This window comes from Phoenix dactylifera, chromosome 18, assembly GCF_051530095.1.
Source record: "Phoenix dactylifera cultivar Ajwa chromosome 18, Ajwa_hap1_PhDact_Kaust_v1.1, whole genome shotgun sequence".
Lineage (NCBI taxonomy): Eukaryota > Viridiplantae > Streptophyta > Magnoliopsida > Arecales > Arecaceae > Phoenix > Phoenix dactylifera.
This window is the reverse complement of record NC_143207.1, coordinates 18344192-18360612: the sequence shown is the minus strand read 5'-3', so window position 1 is coordinate 18360612 and position 16421 is coordinate 18344192. Positions and strand designations below refer to the sequence as shown.

At 36.5% G+C, this 16421-nt stretch overlaps 1 protein-coding gene across 5 annotated transcripts in view; it reads right to left on the bottom strand.

The window, feature by feature from the left end:
- The window catches only part of REV1 (DNA-directed DNA polymerase), a 36086-nt gene extending 23333 nt beyond the window's left edge, over positions 1 to 12753 (bottom strand). For 4 of the 5 annotated variants that reach the window (XR_015974772.2, XR_005508410.3, XM_039119122.3 and 1 more), the window contains exons 1-11: positions 12410 to 12753; positions 12122 to 12269; positions 11540 to 11655; positions 11380 to 11456; positions 10149 to 10612; positions 6434 to 6571; positions 6133 to 6265; positions 5953 to 6041; positions 5777 to 5827; positions 5194 to 5397; positions 2159 to 2278 (exon numbers count right to left, since the gene is read on the bottom strand). Coding sequence is in view for 3 of the 5 variants with exons in the window: in XM_039119122.3 (XP_038975050.2) it covers positions 2159 to 2278; positions 5194 to 5397; positions 5777 to 5827; positions 5953 to 6041; positions 6133 to 6265; positions 6434 to 6571; positions 10149 to 10612; positions 11380 to 11456; positions 11540 to 11655; positions 12122 to 12269; positions 12410 to 12675 (1806 nt within the window). In the remaining 2 variants the exon portion in view is untranslated. The remainder of the gene's footprint in view (positions 1 to 2158; positions 2279 to 5193; positions 5398 to 5776; positions 5828 to 5952; positions 6042 to 6132; positions 6266 to 6433; positions 6572 to 10148; positions 10613 to 11379; positions 11457 to 11539; positions 11656 to 12121; positions 12270 to 12409) is intronic. The other variant, XM_088714629.2, reaches the window with a different exon arrangement.
- Positions 12754 to 16421: the final 3668 nt, after the last annotated feature.

Sequence of the window (16421 nt, the reverse complement as noted above, 5' to 3'; positions counted from 1 at the left end):
TAAAATGTTGGCAATATGATGATTTGTTCCTAACTTAAATCATTTGTTCACATAATCCGACAATTGATTAGCAATGACACAGGCTATTGTCATAAAAAACTACAGAAGCAATTCAATGGCCCAATTATGCAATGGTCCATGACTTGTCACCAAAGTTTGACTGGTCGGTGCAGACTGTGTAGTATGTACCCATTGTAATGTAATGTCAACCCCTGAGCTGTACAAGTAAAAATCAGTTTAGGGGCAGATCAAGGTCAATTCAGATCAAAACTGAGTTGAACTGGTCCAAAACTGAGCAATTACATCTGATACCACTTGGGATGGCTAAAACAACCCCTTTGAAAATGTTTTCCATTTGAAGGTGGGAACAACACGAGGTGGAAAAGAAAGACTGTCTAATGAATGATATTGAACTGCAGGCTTGAAGCTTGTTTTTTGATTTTGGGGCAAGAAAATCATTCTATGTAAATCCTTTCCCTCCTTTTTTTCCTTACTTTTTAAAAAAAATTGAGTTGAATTTTGTGCTTAGTTGAAAAATCAAGTGAAAATTTCTCCAAATGAGGATTAAATATTGTCTGATCATTGGATTCATGCATTAAGAGTATGAATCCGGGATCGAAATCAATGATTTCTGCAACCCTAAACCTACACCCAGAAATTCTGTAAGTTTGAAAATAACCCAAAAGAGGCCACATCAAGGGTGTGCTGGCCATATTTATAAACACCATCTATACCCCCTGTCGGCATGATCCTCAGCATAATGTGGACCATACCCACCCTAGTTGGAACGCCCTTGCACCCTTGATATTTCGAGCCTTGCTCATCAGCAACATAAGGTTGTAATGATATAAATGATGGAAAACAAAGCTAGATCTTACAAAGATGATGCAGTGACGAAATCTATGCAAAGCAAGCAATCTGCCTTAGAATAAGATATGCTGATAATTTAAGTACTTTCCTTTTAAATTTTTTTTTTTGATATTTTCTGCAGAGAATTGATGGCCAAGTCATAAAACATTCATGATTACTTGTGTATGGTAGATGGATAAAGTAAAAGATAAAGAGTGATATGGAAGGAGATAAACAAGAACCCATTTCTCCTAACCATGCATATGGTGTCACACAATGATGGATCTCTGAGAAGACTTCTTTTGGAGTAAGAAGAGAATACAGTTTTTAATTGACACAACAAACAGGCTAACATCTTCAGAAAACCAGATTAGATCTCATGATCCCACCAAGGACAGCTGCAAGTTTGCAACTAGATCACTCAGCAGTTCTTAAAGAGCAGAAACTTGAATAATATCTCAAAAATATATTGAATCATCCTGCTCATCTATAATCCACCTGGTTAGATGAGAAAGATGGTTTGCTACAAAGATGACTATTTTGATTGTAAAAGGTTTAATTTCTTTTACTAGTTAACAGCCGAATTGTGCATCAACTGGAGACATCCTTTCTTAACCAAACTGAAATTTAGGTGTACCAATCGCTAATTATAGCCACTAAGCCCAAAATTTTAATAATAATAATAACTGTTATCTTTAGTTCTTCACGTTAATTTTTCAAATTCAATTTTCAGCAATTTGCAATGTTAACAAATATCTAACGAGAAAGAGGACAAGAAAGAACTATCACTGGACAAAAAATAACACAGGGAAAGGGGGTCGAAAGGGCAGATGATCAACTACATACTATGATCAGATGAAGCACGAGACAAAATTGTGTATAAAAATCCATAAGAAAGTTTACAAAAAATAGGTGAAAAATAAACGGCAAACATGGCAAAGAAAGATCATGCATGTGTACTCATATGATCGATTAACTTCTGGATTTTCTCTAATCCTTATGACATCATGCAGTTGTAACATAGGAATCAAGTCGAACCAGAAGCCCAACAGCATTTCAATTAGAACATCCATCCATCCTAGTAGTTTAAGAACCACTCCACTTTTGAAAACATTCTTAATACTTATAGAATCTAGTGAAAGACTGGATATCATATGATTTGCAATCAATAAGTCAGCATTTCATGTCAAATAATAGATGACCAAAAATGTAATATAACAATTACGAAAATATTTCTCACACATGTAAGGAATTGCTTAAGAAATAACCCTCAAATGCAAAAAGATCATTGTTAGATAATGTAAAGAACCTTCGAAACCATGCGCAGCTGGCCACAAGTCTGAACTTGCCTGCTTTTCAGCTTCTCTTCTAGAGCATGCCCAATGCCTGGAAGTGCCTTGACAGGAAGACCGTTTAAATAGTCATCAACCTAAATCCAAGCAGTATGACCACATCATGTGAGAAAAGAGTCCACTGACCAAAGCGGATGTTATCTCACCTTGAAATAGTCAATACAAAATGGTAATCTATAATATGGCAACAAGCAGCAACCGGTGACACAAAACTAGAAATTAGATTAAACATTAACCATGGTCGCATAAGAACACTTAGATAAAAAAATTACATAAACATTGAAGGTAAGATAGAAAAAGGCTACTGCCAATTTAATCTTCAGATGCACAGATTGATGATGACAAAATATATGATGATTGTCGCACTATTAAAAAGTTCATCACAGCAATTCAAAAATTGACTGATTAGTTTTATTTACGTTAGCATAAAAATAAAACTAACACTTCAAATCCATGAACCATAATGACTATCGAATATACTAAAATTCAGTTTCCAAATGTTGGTAATATTGGCAGAGTTCATGGAGTTATGATTTAAGATAATTAGCACATGCAGAACTTGATTTATAGAGTCAAATACAATCATGTCCAAATAACATTAGTGAAAGAAGACATGGACCTGCAGCCTCCACGGATAACCACAACAGCTTTAGGATTAGAAATTCTGCCTCATCATCCATGGGATCAAGCCAATTTTGTCCCTTATGATATGCCAAGACTAGTTTGCCTAGGTTTTTGGTGTTCACCTACCATCAGATCACTCAAGCACCAGTGCTACAGAACATTTTACAACTTACTGAATTCTTGTAAGTAGAACAATTGCATAAAGTTCACTTTTTTCAATCTCATTGAGTTCTGAAGACCATGACATGTTCTTATTTGTCTTGCATAATTCCAAAGTTCTTCTGGTACTACTGGCTCAGGAGATACTCTTATTTATACCATTATACCCAAGGGCATTAAGAGGATAAGAAAACTGAAAACTATTTTCTCATTCTCAAAGCTATCTTCTCTAGTTTCCAAAAAAATGGAAACTATTTATTATTAAATAATGTGTTTGTCTGTAGAACATTGCAGGATACCAAAACATGATTGTTCACTAAGTGAACCAAATAAGCAAGAACAAGCCCCAGAAAAAACCGCCCAAGTTGGTTCTCACAATGAAAACATTAAGGACATAAGCATGCACAATCCTTATAACTTTATCATCTGAGAAATGGTTATTAAATTAAGAATACAAAAATTTCTGAAAAATTATGTGGCAAGATGACCATTCAAGTGATACACTTCAAATGCAAATGTCTGTGAGAAGTTTCAAAAGGCCAGGCAGATACCATAATATCAATATTCAAAGAGAAAATATGAATATATCAAACAAAAGGTTGAGTGCATTTATCAACACACATATAACAGAGCTGATGAATGGCAATCATATACCAAATATCCTTTCCTTGCAAATCATGCACCATCATATACTCCTTCATCTTGAATTAGCCGTATGCATTGCATGCACTGTGTTATATTTCCATGTTCGATGAATAACAGTTGTCAATCAAATAGTCTTTCCTTTTGAACCAACAATATCTACCACGCATGCTCTATGACGTTATATCATTCTATTGGATCATTTTATTGGACCTTTGAGAACTTAATTTTTAAATCAGTTTTGGCTAAGTCAAATGAGTTTCATTTTGGCAGTCTTGGTATTTTTTAATTATGGTTTCAGCATTATGTGCCAAAAAATAAAAAATGAACACAAGGACAAGTATAGAAAGTAGAGAAAAATAAACCAGGTATTTTGCATGTAACTTTGAAGTATGTTGTAAAGTTTTAAATCTTTGATAATGTTTCTACATTTTCATGCATTTTGTTTAGAAAACTGCAAGAAATTTTTTAAATATCAAATGCAAAAAACTGTCAAACTACACTATATATAAACCAATAATTTCTGTCCAGAAGCAATCTGGACCTTTGATCCTTATTGAGTTAATCTTAGATGTTCAAACTGCACTACCAAATTACATTCCTAACCCCCGGATTTAGTGTTTTAAGAACATGCCCATCCAGCTCCCCGGAAAATCTGAGCCTATGGAAAAAACTTGAAGATTCGGATTTGGATTGGCCGACCTTCAGATTGGCAACAATTCTAATCCTAGTGAGATAGGCATCAAGATCGCTAATTTTAGAATTGGTTATGCACTCAAACATTGGATCCTTCTACTCAAGACAATTGGATGAATTAAAATTTTGACCTGACAGTCTGATTCATAGTTAGAAACAAATAGTCCCATAACACAGACTTCTCAGGATCTGCAGTTTACTGAATTCAAACAGGCAATGCATAGGACAGTCCCTGGTTTGAGTTTCTAATTTGGATGGTTAAACTGAAAACCAATGAGTCAATTCACACCTCTACTTTTCCTTTTCTTTCTTTCCTCTCTCATTCTTCTTTTCAAGAAGCAACAAAGAACCAGCCCTCTTAACATCAGCATTTGTAGATCAAGAACCAAGGCGACCAACTATCTTTGATACATCATGTATTTAATTTTTTTCCCCTAGAACATTCTGTAACTTCAATTTTAAGAATGGGAAACATGTAATAGCTGCAATACGATAGAAGGTTGACTGAAAATTCTGGCTTTTTTAGAGATCTTTGACAAAAATTCTTTATTATATTTAGTTCATAAGCAATTTGTTATGTATGAAAGCATGGATTTCTGTTTTTTTCCTAATAAACAAATCGATAAGTTAAGTTTTCATTTTACGATAACTTTTTAACATAATAGCGAGGCTGAGGATCTTAGAAAATGAAAATTTATAATTGACTATAAAATATTTGAATTTGTTTGAAGATTATTTTATGATTCATTGATGATTATTATATAAAGCATTTCGATTTTAAGAATATAATTCGTTTTATTATCCTAACGATGTGGATCACTTTTAAAATTTATGAATCAATAGTTAATTTATCATGCAGGCAAAATCGTACCTTCTCAGATGGGATGAAACATTGACCATTTGGTTTAGCTGATCTGGTAGCCAGACGAGCCAGGAGTAAGTTTTCAGCAATCCCCGCACTTGCTGTACACCTTGTTGTCCCAGCAATCTCCATCCTAATCATTGATGCTATTTGCTCAGGATTATTATTTCCACATTCTGTAACATCTAGAAACGCTTCATCACAGCTTAGTGCCTGCATTTTTCCAGCAGATTACCAGCAAAAAAGCCAAAAATAATAATGAAAAATACTTACTTACATCTTAGCTTGCATATACAGAAGCAAAGCAACAGTGCTGGTCTAAAGCTTTGATAGAAAAGGTGGGATCGATGTTATGGTGACAGCTAGTTGGTAAGAAACATGTCAGACTACGAGATGGATATTCATAATGCTAAATAGGAATGGTTGCTGCATGAGGGTCCATAAAAACAACCCAAAGATATCTGGGATAAGGCTAGGTAGCCATGGTTATGGTTTATCTTAGCTTTCAAACACCTACATGTGATATCATGATTATTAAGACAACGCTTATAAGCCTTAGATGAGTAAATTAATTTGGAGTGGCATCACAAACCTGAACTTTGTTGCAATGCTTATGCAATATGCTATAAAACTGGTCAGCCACCTGCAGCAAATCAAAATAAGAGCATTAAAGCAAGCATAACAAAAAATATCTGATGATAATGCGGCTTCAATATAATGAAGAATATGTATTAGATGATGACAGCATCAAAATTGTTAAATCATTACCTCCTCATAGGCCTCAAAGTCGTAAGGAACAATGACAAGGTGAGGACAGCGAGCCTTGGCATCTCTCACAAACATCCCAGCTCTCACACCTGAAAGCCAACACATACATTACATGGGCATCATAATCCATGATGGTTGAAGTCATATCTCTAGCAAGTAATTTGGCAACAAATTAGGCACCATAGTCTCGCGCAGGATAATTTGCAGAGGATATTTCTGCTGTTCCTTTGGGATTGTCTGAATGGCATACCGCTACAGGCTTGTCAATCAACTCAGGATAGTTTCTAATGATCACCGACACAAAGAAACAGTCCTATAAAAAAAGGAAGGGGATGTTTCAGGATAAAAGCGAAATAGCTCAAGACATCACTAGGCACAATAACATCAGAGGTAAGAATCCAAAACAAATTTCAAAAACCTAATATTAGTCAATATACAAGTTATGTATGAAATGTCCCAAAAGTGATAAAAAGCAGATTACCATGTCTATATGGATAATAGCATGTTTCTGCATGTCAGAGTTAATATTAGCTTTGCCGCCTTTAACTTCACTCAGCATATTGGAAAAGCGTTTGCGATACCGATTCCTCCAGGTTCCCATAAAATGCAGCCTAGAGTTCTGCAGCACCAAATGCTTAAGCTGAAACTACTCAACAATCGCTGCAGTTATATGACAAAATTCAGAGATTAATTGCAAACACATTACGCATGCAAACAGTGTCATGCATTCACAAACCCATGCATACATACGCACAGGCATACACTCGCATGCATGCATGCATGCACAGGCACATGCAGATACACAAGGTAGATCTATAATGCAAAAAGAATAGAAAAGGAAACTTTTACACCCAATGTTGAATTCGGAGTGGCAGATATAAAATGAAACCATTGAATATGATCTATTAAAATGTCTCCGAACAAAGCATTATAAGTTTTAGAAACTACTTGCCCATATGCATGCCTGCATGCATGAGTGTTTGCTTGTGCCTCAATGACAAGCCTTAAATAACCATATAATTATCAGCTAAAATTGTAAAACCAACAAGCTTCAACCCATCTCCCATAAGTTGACTTAAGAGATCAAAGTATGGTCCAAAAGGTTTAAGATATTTTACAATTAAATCTAAACTTGACCTCAACCCACAAAATGGATGCCAAATTCCAAACCAAGACAATTTTGGGAAAGACAAGAACCTGTCACAAAACCTAGAAAGCTAATTAGCGAGTAAAGAACTATCCTATCGGTCACCAACATAGTCTAAGCTCATAAAACTGGGTATGAAGCCAGCAAGATTTTGCTAGCCCCAGAAAGCATCTAGACAAAGAGGGGAACAAGCAGGTATAACATAGGGAATTGCATTTATATTTTGAGGATCAAAGTGCAAAAGGGATAAATCAAAACACAATTCCTAGTCAAAATTGTCAAATGTTCAAGGCACACTAAGATGCCAAGCCTAGCCACAAGGCACACATCTTGGTATAAAGAGGTGCAAAAATATAAACAAAAATAATAACGAATACATAATATTAAACATATTTAATATTATCAATTAATCAAGACAAATGAATACAGTTCAGATTTATGCATATACGAAGGGATATGGTCTGTCAAGGAGAAGGCAATGGGATGATCAGTTCTGTCCCCTATTTCTGACAGACAGAAACATAGCAGCAGCAGCAGCAACTGCAGAAGTTGTCAAGGCACATTGCCACGATACAAGGCATGAAGTGGCGCCTTGGGCATGCCTTTGACAACATTGCCCAATCAGTATTATCAGCTAAATGTAAAGAAAGCCCTGAGCTTTGCTATTGAGTTGTTGAACTCTGAAAGCACTGGATTAGTTCATTATAACCAAAATAAGAACTTCTAAAGCTATAGGACATTTATGACATCAAATACCTAAGGAACAGAGGCGAACACATGGAATTGCAACTAATCCGCCGAGAAAGTAATTGTTCCATGCTGTTTTCTGAACAAATCATGGAAATGTGATCACAACTCGGTCGTTGGAGGAGAGCATGTAAGGCCTGAATCTAAGCTTGCTTACACAGAAACTGCCACAATTTCTACGCCCTAGATTCTGAAGCTTTAAACATTTTTGACAAGCAATTGACATGCTTATCAAAGAATGGTTAAAGGATACACATGTACAGGCAGTTATATTCTGAGGACAAGTCTCAAAAATTGAAATAATCATCTTGGCATGGATGCATCTTATTAAGGCACACAAGTGATACGGAGAAAAAGATGAAATGTTTTAAAATCAAACATATTGTTGATTGGCTAGCTCATCTAGCTAGTAATAATTTAAAGCTTGTTTGGCAAGAGTTTATTGGGATCACTGCTTCCTTGAGATCTCCCCTCAAGGGAACTCCTCTCTCTAATGTTTCGAACTTTGAATAATGGAGAATTGGAAAAGAAAAAGGAACGAAAAACAAAGATGAAAGTACTCTTTTTAGAGGAATAAAAATTAAGTACTTGAGAAATAGAGAACCCTTAGAAAGACACTGCAAGTCCTATATAGTTGTCATATTCCATTCAATCCCTAACCATCCATCAACAGATTTTATAATATGCACTAAGCATAAACTAACATTTTGTTAAAAGGCTAGAACGAGCATACATAAGTTATTGAATTCTAAGGACAAAGGAATTGATCAGCAATTGGATGGACCGTTTAAAGCTAACCTAATCTTAGATCCACAAAAATGATCAACATCTCAAACTATACAATATATTGGCAGTTTCTTCCACATCTTGACTCAATCTCAACTGATCAGTATCTAAAACTATACAAAATATTGGCAGTTTCTTCCACATCTTACCTCAATCTTAACCGATCAACATCTCAAACTATACAAAATATTGACAGTTTTTTCCATATCTTATTATATGGTAAGACATGGTCAGTGGTAAATTGTTGGGTTGAAAATTTTCCTAAATAATCAATTTCTTTTGCTACTTAGATCGAATCAAAAGCAATAAGCCAATAATTCAGCAGTGGGCAGGTGGAACTTCTGCCTACTGCTGTAACTGTTTACCATATATTAGCCAACCTCAACTTTTATCATGCATAAGAGCATTTAGATCATGGCCTTCCAAATTTTTCAGTATATTAAGTTAAAAAATATTAATGAGTCAAGGAACAAATTCAAAAGATCCTGGTAATGCTAGACTACAATTCTATCTTGTATGCACCACAAACAGAAATTAGTGTCTCTCATATAGACACTGGAAAACATATCTTTACATGTCTGAGTACGTTGATCACATCAGTAAACAAAAAACTCATTTTACGAGGTTAAAAAGATGATATTCAAAAGTTTAACCTAGCTCAGACAGTCAGACTGCAGCCCTAGTGCATGCCTTCTTACTCATAACTTCTTCATATATAACTGCAGGACCAGCTTTATCAATGCATTGCTAACATATTTCAAAATTAAGCAGAATTTATTGGAAAGATTGAAGTAAATGTTAAAGTAGTATTCAATGTCCAGACAAGTATAGCCTGATCTACAATATGAAAAATAATGCAACCTCCTACTTCTAGGAATCTGGAATTTGACATAAACAAATATCATTCACCTCTCTGCAAAATATTGAGCAGCTTACAGATATCTACTCAACATTGGTTAGCACGAATATTTCATCATTAAAATTCAGTTCTCAGGAAAAATGACTGCACCTCTCTATTAGATTTTAATTAATATTTGTACCACATGGCCAGTAAGAACTGATTTGTCATTCACATGCCACAAGATTCGCAGAGCAGCTACCACACTATAAGGTGAAGCTCTGGATATTTCTCAAAGGCCCCTCTTTTACAGTTCAAGATGTCTCTGATTATGATGAGCAAATTAATTAAGTTATCCGAGATGACAGATTTGAAATTAGATAAGTCTGATACACAGCAGAGGCAGGGAAGTAGTAGAAAATATCAGGAAAGTTCAACACTACTTTAACAGAGGATTGCCAAACCATATAGACGCATATGTCACCACCTAGAACATATGAATGAATGTCCCATCAATGCAATCCATGTTGAAATTAGGACTATGAGTCTATGAAAGCATTGACGAAGAAACAGAGGCATCTCTATTATGAGAGCGAATTATCAAAAATAATATCTAGGAAAAGCAGAAATAAAAAGACAATAATCATATAAGAAGAAATATTACTTTTATCATATTACCCTGAAATAATTCTCAACAAAATTTGGATCTGTGAGAGTTGAGTGTGATTGATTGGAAGCTCTTGCACATTTTATATCTGAAGCTTCCTTACAATTTTTGCTATACATGCAACTGCTACTATCCATGTACGAAGGTCTATGCACACTTGTATCAGATGCTTGGACAACACTGTGCTCATCTTCCAGATCAGTAAATTTTGCCTCTGTACTTATCTCTTCACAGCTTTTGTCATGCACATTGCTACCTAGCGTTCTACATTCGGAAACTTGGTCCTCTGCAGATAATACTGTGTCCTTAGGTCCCTCGTCCTTCGATAATGAGCCTTCAGCATCAAATTTCACATTCTGATTTACAGGAGTTTCAGCATTTTTCAAACTCAGGATGCCTTTGTGAGAAAAGAAAGAAGAAAGCTTCTGTTGTTTAGAGGTTTTATTCACAAGCTCCTCTAGTTGGTAAGGAACCCCTTAAAAGAAGAGAGAAAAGTCATTAGCCAAAACATAGTGAAACTAATTTTGAATCATCTCAGGGTGAGACATGGTATTTTAAATCGTATGGCAAAAAGATCTAATAGCACATGTACTCCAGCTTAACGTCCTTACTCATGCACTAACACATCCACACGCCCAACAAAATTGCATTGTCTGCATAATAGATGCAGCGGGTTCTGGATACATACACCAAACTCATATGTACTAAACCTAATCATATGCAATGGTAATAACCATTTTCAGGTTGCTAACATGCTTGAACCACATATCCACATAAACATAATAATGCAACACCGACAGCATTATGTAATATGGATCTCAAAAAGAACATATACCATCATAAGCAAGATTATAGACATGACCATGGGCTGGTGGTATCAATTCAATCTTAGTATCATGTTCCCCGGACCGAGCATATAAATATTCAGGTCCTTCCTATTTCTATCCATGAAGAAAATGGAAAAAATTGGAAGCCACTAAAGGCAAGTGACTACCCTCGTCACAAGATTTGGAAAAAGAAAAAAAAAATACTAGAACTCATGACCATGAACATACACTGCAAAATGCCAAAAACAAATACAAAACGATGACCTCAACATGTCTTAGAAAAAAATGAATAGCCCCAATCTTTTCGCTTAAATGATCTCAGAGATAGATATAGAGAGAGAATCAAATGTAGAGCTGCATGGCAAGAGATACTTAAGAGATGGATGCATTTTAAAGAGGATTAAAAAATATTTACAACTCAAAAGTTTATTAGCTGCCACACAATCCATCACCCATGCAGGTTTCACAACAGGGAGACCTCGGCTAAATGCCCTGAAATTAAAAAATTATAAGTTAAGCATCAAGAAAGGAAATGAACAACATGAAGCAGATTTAACCATCAGAGTTCTTAATACCTGAAGTTCCTCATTTTACTATCAGGAAGGTGACTGCAAATGATATGAGTCACTGTATGCGTTGAGAAGTAATTCTCAAACCGCCCACCATGGTTCAGCATATATGCCTTTAGTTCCTGACAACCAGTAACCCCAATCAAAGTCAGTGCCCGGTCTCCAAATAGTGCCGAACAAACTATTACGTGCATTTATTAGAAATTACTAGAATTACAAACCCCACCCCACCCACCCCCCAGCCCCACCCAAAAAAAAAGAAGAAGAAGATTTGACGGGTCAGTGGTGGTGAGTCAAGGAGTGTTGTGGTTTTAAGTGGACAAAATGTGATATTATTTACGTATAATTATAAGTGGTCACTGCAGATCTGCAATTGTTGTACAAATGATAGCCATTGCTGGAGGCCATATAGGCATGCTACCTGCTACGAATGAAAGGAGGCTTTGTTTCTGGGTATTCTTCATTATCTGAAGAGCTAGAAGGTTATGATTCACCTTGAATCGAATAAAAATTGAGATTACTTTATCCTCGCATGGGATCAAATTAAACTGCACGTTTAAAGAAAACGGAAAGGGGAGAAGGAAAGACCTGACTGGAGGGAACAGTGAATCCATCGACGAAAATAGAAACCCCATGGAAGATGCCCTTCTTCCCATCACCGGAATCTTGAAGGGATGAAGTGGAGGCCGCCGAATCGAATTGTTCTCGCAGCTTCTTATTCTTCTCCACCATATAACTGTCGCAAAAATCATCCACAACGGAAAGATGACGACGGAGAAAAAGAAAGAGAGATTGTACCAAAAAAAAACAGAAAGAGAGAGAGAGAGACCATGGAAGTTTGGAACAAGAGAGAGGGATTAGGAGAAGGGAAGGCACCTTCCGAAATCGGCGAAGGGGGAATTTTTGGGGCGGAGAGAGTTCCGAGGGTTTCTGACTCGGGGAAAAGGGCCGGAGGAGTCGGACATGGTTTTCCTCTTTTTGGCGTTGCCGGAGGCCGACGAGGAGGAGGAGGCGGCGGTGTGAGAGGGAGATTCGAAGGCCATGGTGAGAATTTGGGGGCGGGGGAGAGGCCGAGAGGGGAACGGGATCGCCTTCCCGAAGAAGGAACAAGAAGGACAAGAAAAAAGAGCGGGCAAAAGCATCGAAGAGGATTTTGGAAAGTTTTCGTTCCCGTACCCAATACTTAATAAACCGACCTACCGACTTCGCTTACCCGGCTTGTCCAGAACATTTTTCGTTCCCGTACCAATTTAAGGCTGCAAATGGGTCGGGTCGACCCGAGACCCGATCCGGCCCGACCCATGTGGACCCGACCCGATCCGAATTTTAGGACCCGTGGGTCCGGGTCGGGTCCTAAAATTAGACCCGAATTATTTTATGGGTCGGGTCTGGGTTTACCGAACGGACCCGACCCGACCCGAATAGACCCGAAGAGAAAAAGAGAGGGGAAAAAAAAGCAAAAGAGAGTTTTTTTTTTCTTTTTTTTTTGTATGGGTCGTGGTATTATTGATCCGTCTGGATCCTCTCTCGATCTATTATATTGTTGATACCTCAGGTGTCTCGGTAGCTTGCTTTTTTTTTTCCTTCTATTTTTTTGTTTCTGTTTTTTTTTAACTTTTGCAGGGGTGAAGTGTGGGAACACTCAACTGAATATGGGTCATGTGCCAGTTTTCTGCAATGGAATTGGATTTTGGAAGAAGGTCTGGGATTTTTTTAGTCTTCGTGAGAGGGGAGCTGGGAGACACCAAGTTCCGTCCAATCAGTCATATGGACAAAAAATAGTGCGATATGAAATTTGGCTTGTAGACCGACTTACTTAGTAAGTCCGGGGCCATTATTCTGGCTGGAGGTCAATTGCAAGTCTTTCAAGTCATGGGTCACCCAGCACCTCATAATTATGATGTGACTAAATTAGATTTGTCCAAATTATTTCCTAAAAGCATAAAAAAATTGGACCCGCTTCGGACCCGAACCCGACCCGACTCGGACCCGGACCCGATCCGGACCCGACACGGACCCGACCCGACCCGACCCGATCTTCAACCGGGTCGGGTCTGGGTCCAAAATTAGGACCCGAACAAAAAATCGGGTCGGATCGGGGTCACCCAGGACCCGACCCGACCCATTTGCACCCCTACGTACCATAGAAACTATTTATTTATATATATTTTTTACATGTATATCTCCTAAATATACCAAATTATATACATATTTTCATAAAATTATTATTTATACTTATATTATATATATATATATATATATATACTTATATCATTTAATATCGTTAAAAAATAAACGGCTTAAAATTAAAATGACTGAAATATCTTTATGGGTAGATATGCAACAAAAAAAAGTTGTAAGGGTATACATGTAAATAGCAACTTTACACGGATATTCATACAATTTCTCATATTTAGAAGGATATATATTCAAAAAATCTATTAAAAAATTAAAACTCGGTTGAAATTTATCAAGTCTTTTATGGTTCACTTGAATCGATAAGTTAAAAAAAAATCGAGTCACATTATCAATCTTTTTTAAGAGCTTGGCTTAGCCAAGTTGAAATATTAGGTGATCATTTTGGTAGTGCTATTCTCAATTTAAATCGGTCCATGGCTCAAGTTGATTACATCTATGGAGCCAAGGTGGTCTTAACCTTAAACATCGGTCCATGGCTCAGATTAAATCGATAGTACACATAATATAGTCCGATCTGGGTTCTAAGCGGGTTGCGCTAATATGACCATGCGCAGGTATCTCTCATGTGCTTTTTAGGGAATTGCTCATTTTTCATGATTGCGGCCTCACGACTGCACATATAGATGAGTCTTAATAAAGAAGCTAGCAAGGAAGCTTATGCCTCTTGGGTTTGAACTCATTAAGAGTTATACAAACAAACTCATCCTACCGCTTGCTTTTATGAGCACTAGCGCCATAGGGATAAGGAAAACATAAAAGAGTACTTCTCTTAGTCACATTCTGATTTGTTCCTACCCATTGAACCTTTTAAGGTTGGGTTCCCACCTTGTTGATCTATCTTTATGGGCTAAGCCCCATCCCCCTCGATGACTCTAGAACTACTGTTCTAGACAAACCTTTTGTAAGCTGATCAGCCAAATTATTTTCTGATTTTACAAAATTTAAAGCAATAACGTTATTTTTCAATTTATATCTTAATGATTTATGACGCACTTTTAAGTGCTTGTTCATTTTTACATTGGCATTTTCTTGGTTGCACTTATCTATTTCATATTTATAGTCACAATGTAAGAAAATATGTGGTAAAGGTAACTCATCTACAGAAAGGTCTATATGTAGATCTCTGAGCTACTTAGCCTCCGTGCTAGTGGTGTCTAAAGCTATCAGTTCAGACTCCATTGTACTCCTAGATATCAAGGTTTGTTTGGTTGATTTCCAAGACACAGCAGCACCTCCTAGGAGAAAGATATATCCTGTGATGGATTTAACATCTAAGGTATTACTGATCCAGTTGGCATCACTATAGTCTTCTAGAACAGTAAGAAATCCACTAAAGTGCAAACTATATGATTTGGTACCCTTAAGATACCTAAGAATCCTCTCTAATGTTGTCCAATGATCTCTATTTGGATTAGTAGTATATCAACTAAATCTATATACAGCATATACTATGTCTAGCTTGGTGTAGTTTGCAAGAAATCCTAGTGAGCCTATGATTTGAGCACATAGGCTTTGAAGGATAGGAATTCCTAAGTTCTTCTTGAGGTATGTAGAGGGATCAAAGGGAGTTGAGACAGGCTGACAATCGGAATAATTAAATTTATTGAGAATCTTGTCTACATAATGACTTTGAGATAACTCAATTTTATTTGCACTTCTAATTATTTTGGTATTTAAAATTAAGTCAGCTTGTCCCAAGTCTTTCATATCAAACTTATGTCTTAAGAATTACTTTACTTCATCAACTATCTGAAGATCTGTCCCAAAGATCAGTATGTCGTCTACATAAAGGCACAAGATCACAAATTTATTTCCAACTCTCTTATGGTATACACCTTCGTCTGTACTATTGATTTCAAATCCAAATGTTAGTATGATTTCATCAAATTTCAAGTGTCATTGCTTGGGTGCTTGTTTAAGACCATAGAGAGATCTGACTAGTCTGCAAACTTTATTTTCTTAGCCTGAGATTATAAATCTCTCTAGCCGATCCATATAGATTTCTTCATTTAAGTCTCCATTTGGAAAAGCTGTTTTAACATCCATCTGATGAGTTACTAATCTATGGATGGAGGCTTATGCTATAAAGACCCTAATAGTCGTAATCCTAGCTACAGGTGCATAGACATCAAAGAATCTACCTCAGGTCTCTGAGTAAAACTCTTGGCAACTAATCTAGTCTTAAATTTATCTACAGAGTCATCAGGCCTAAGTTTCTTCTTAAAGATCCATTTGCACCCTATAGTTTTACAGCCAGAAGGAAGATCAGTCAATACCCATGTATTATTTTGAATAATTGACTGCATCTCATTATCTACAGCTTCTCTCCAAGCAGGTGAATCTAAGGATTTTATTGCATCCTCAAAAGTAATTAGAGAGTTCTCTATAAAAAAGGGATAGAAGTCATCTCCAAATGTTTTCTCTACTCTGCATCTCTTACTCCTCCTAGGTTCTGCTTCTGCGTCTATTTTTCTTGTCCTTATTCTACTAGAGCTACTAGCTATACCACTATCTACTCTAGTTCTAAGTGAAAAAATGTCTTCAAAATATGTTGCATCTCTAGTTTCTATGATAGTATTGTTACTAATATCACTTTTTTCTGAATTAATCACCAGAAATCTATTGGCATTACTATTGGCTGCATATCCTATGAATATGGCATCCATTATTTTAGGCCCTATTTTCTTTC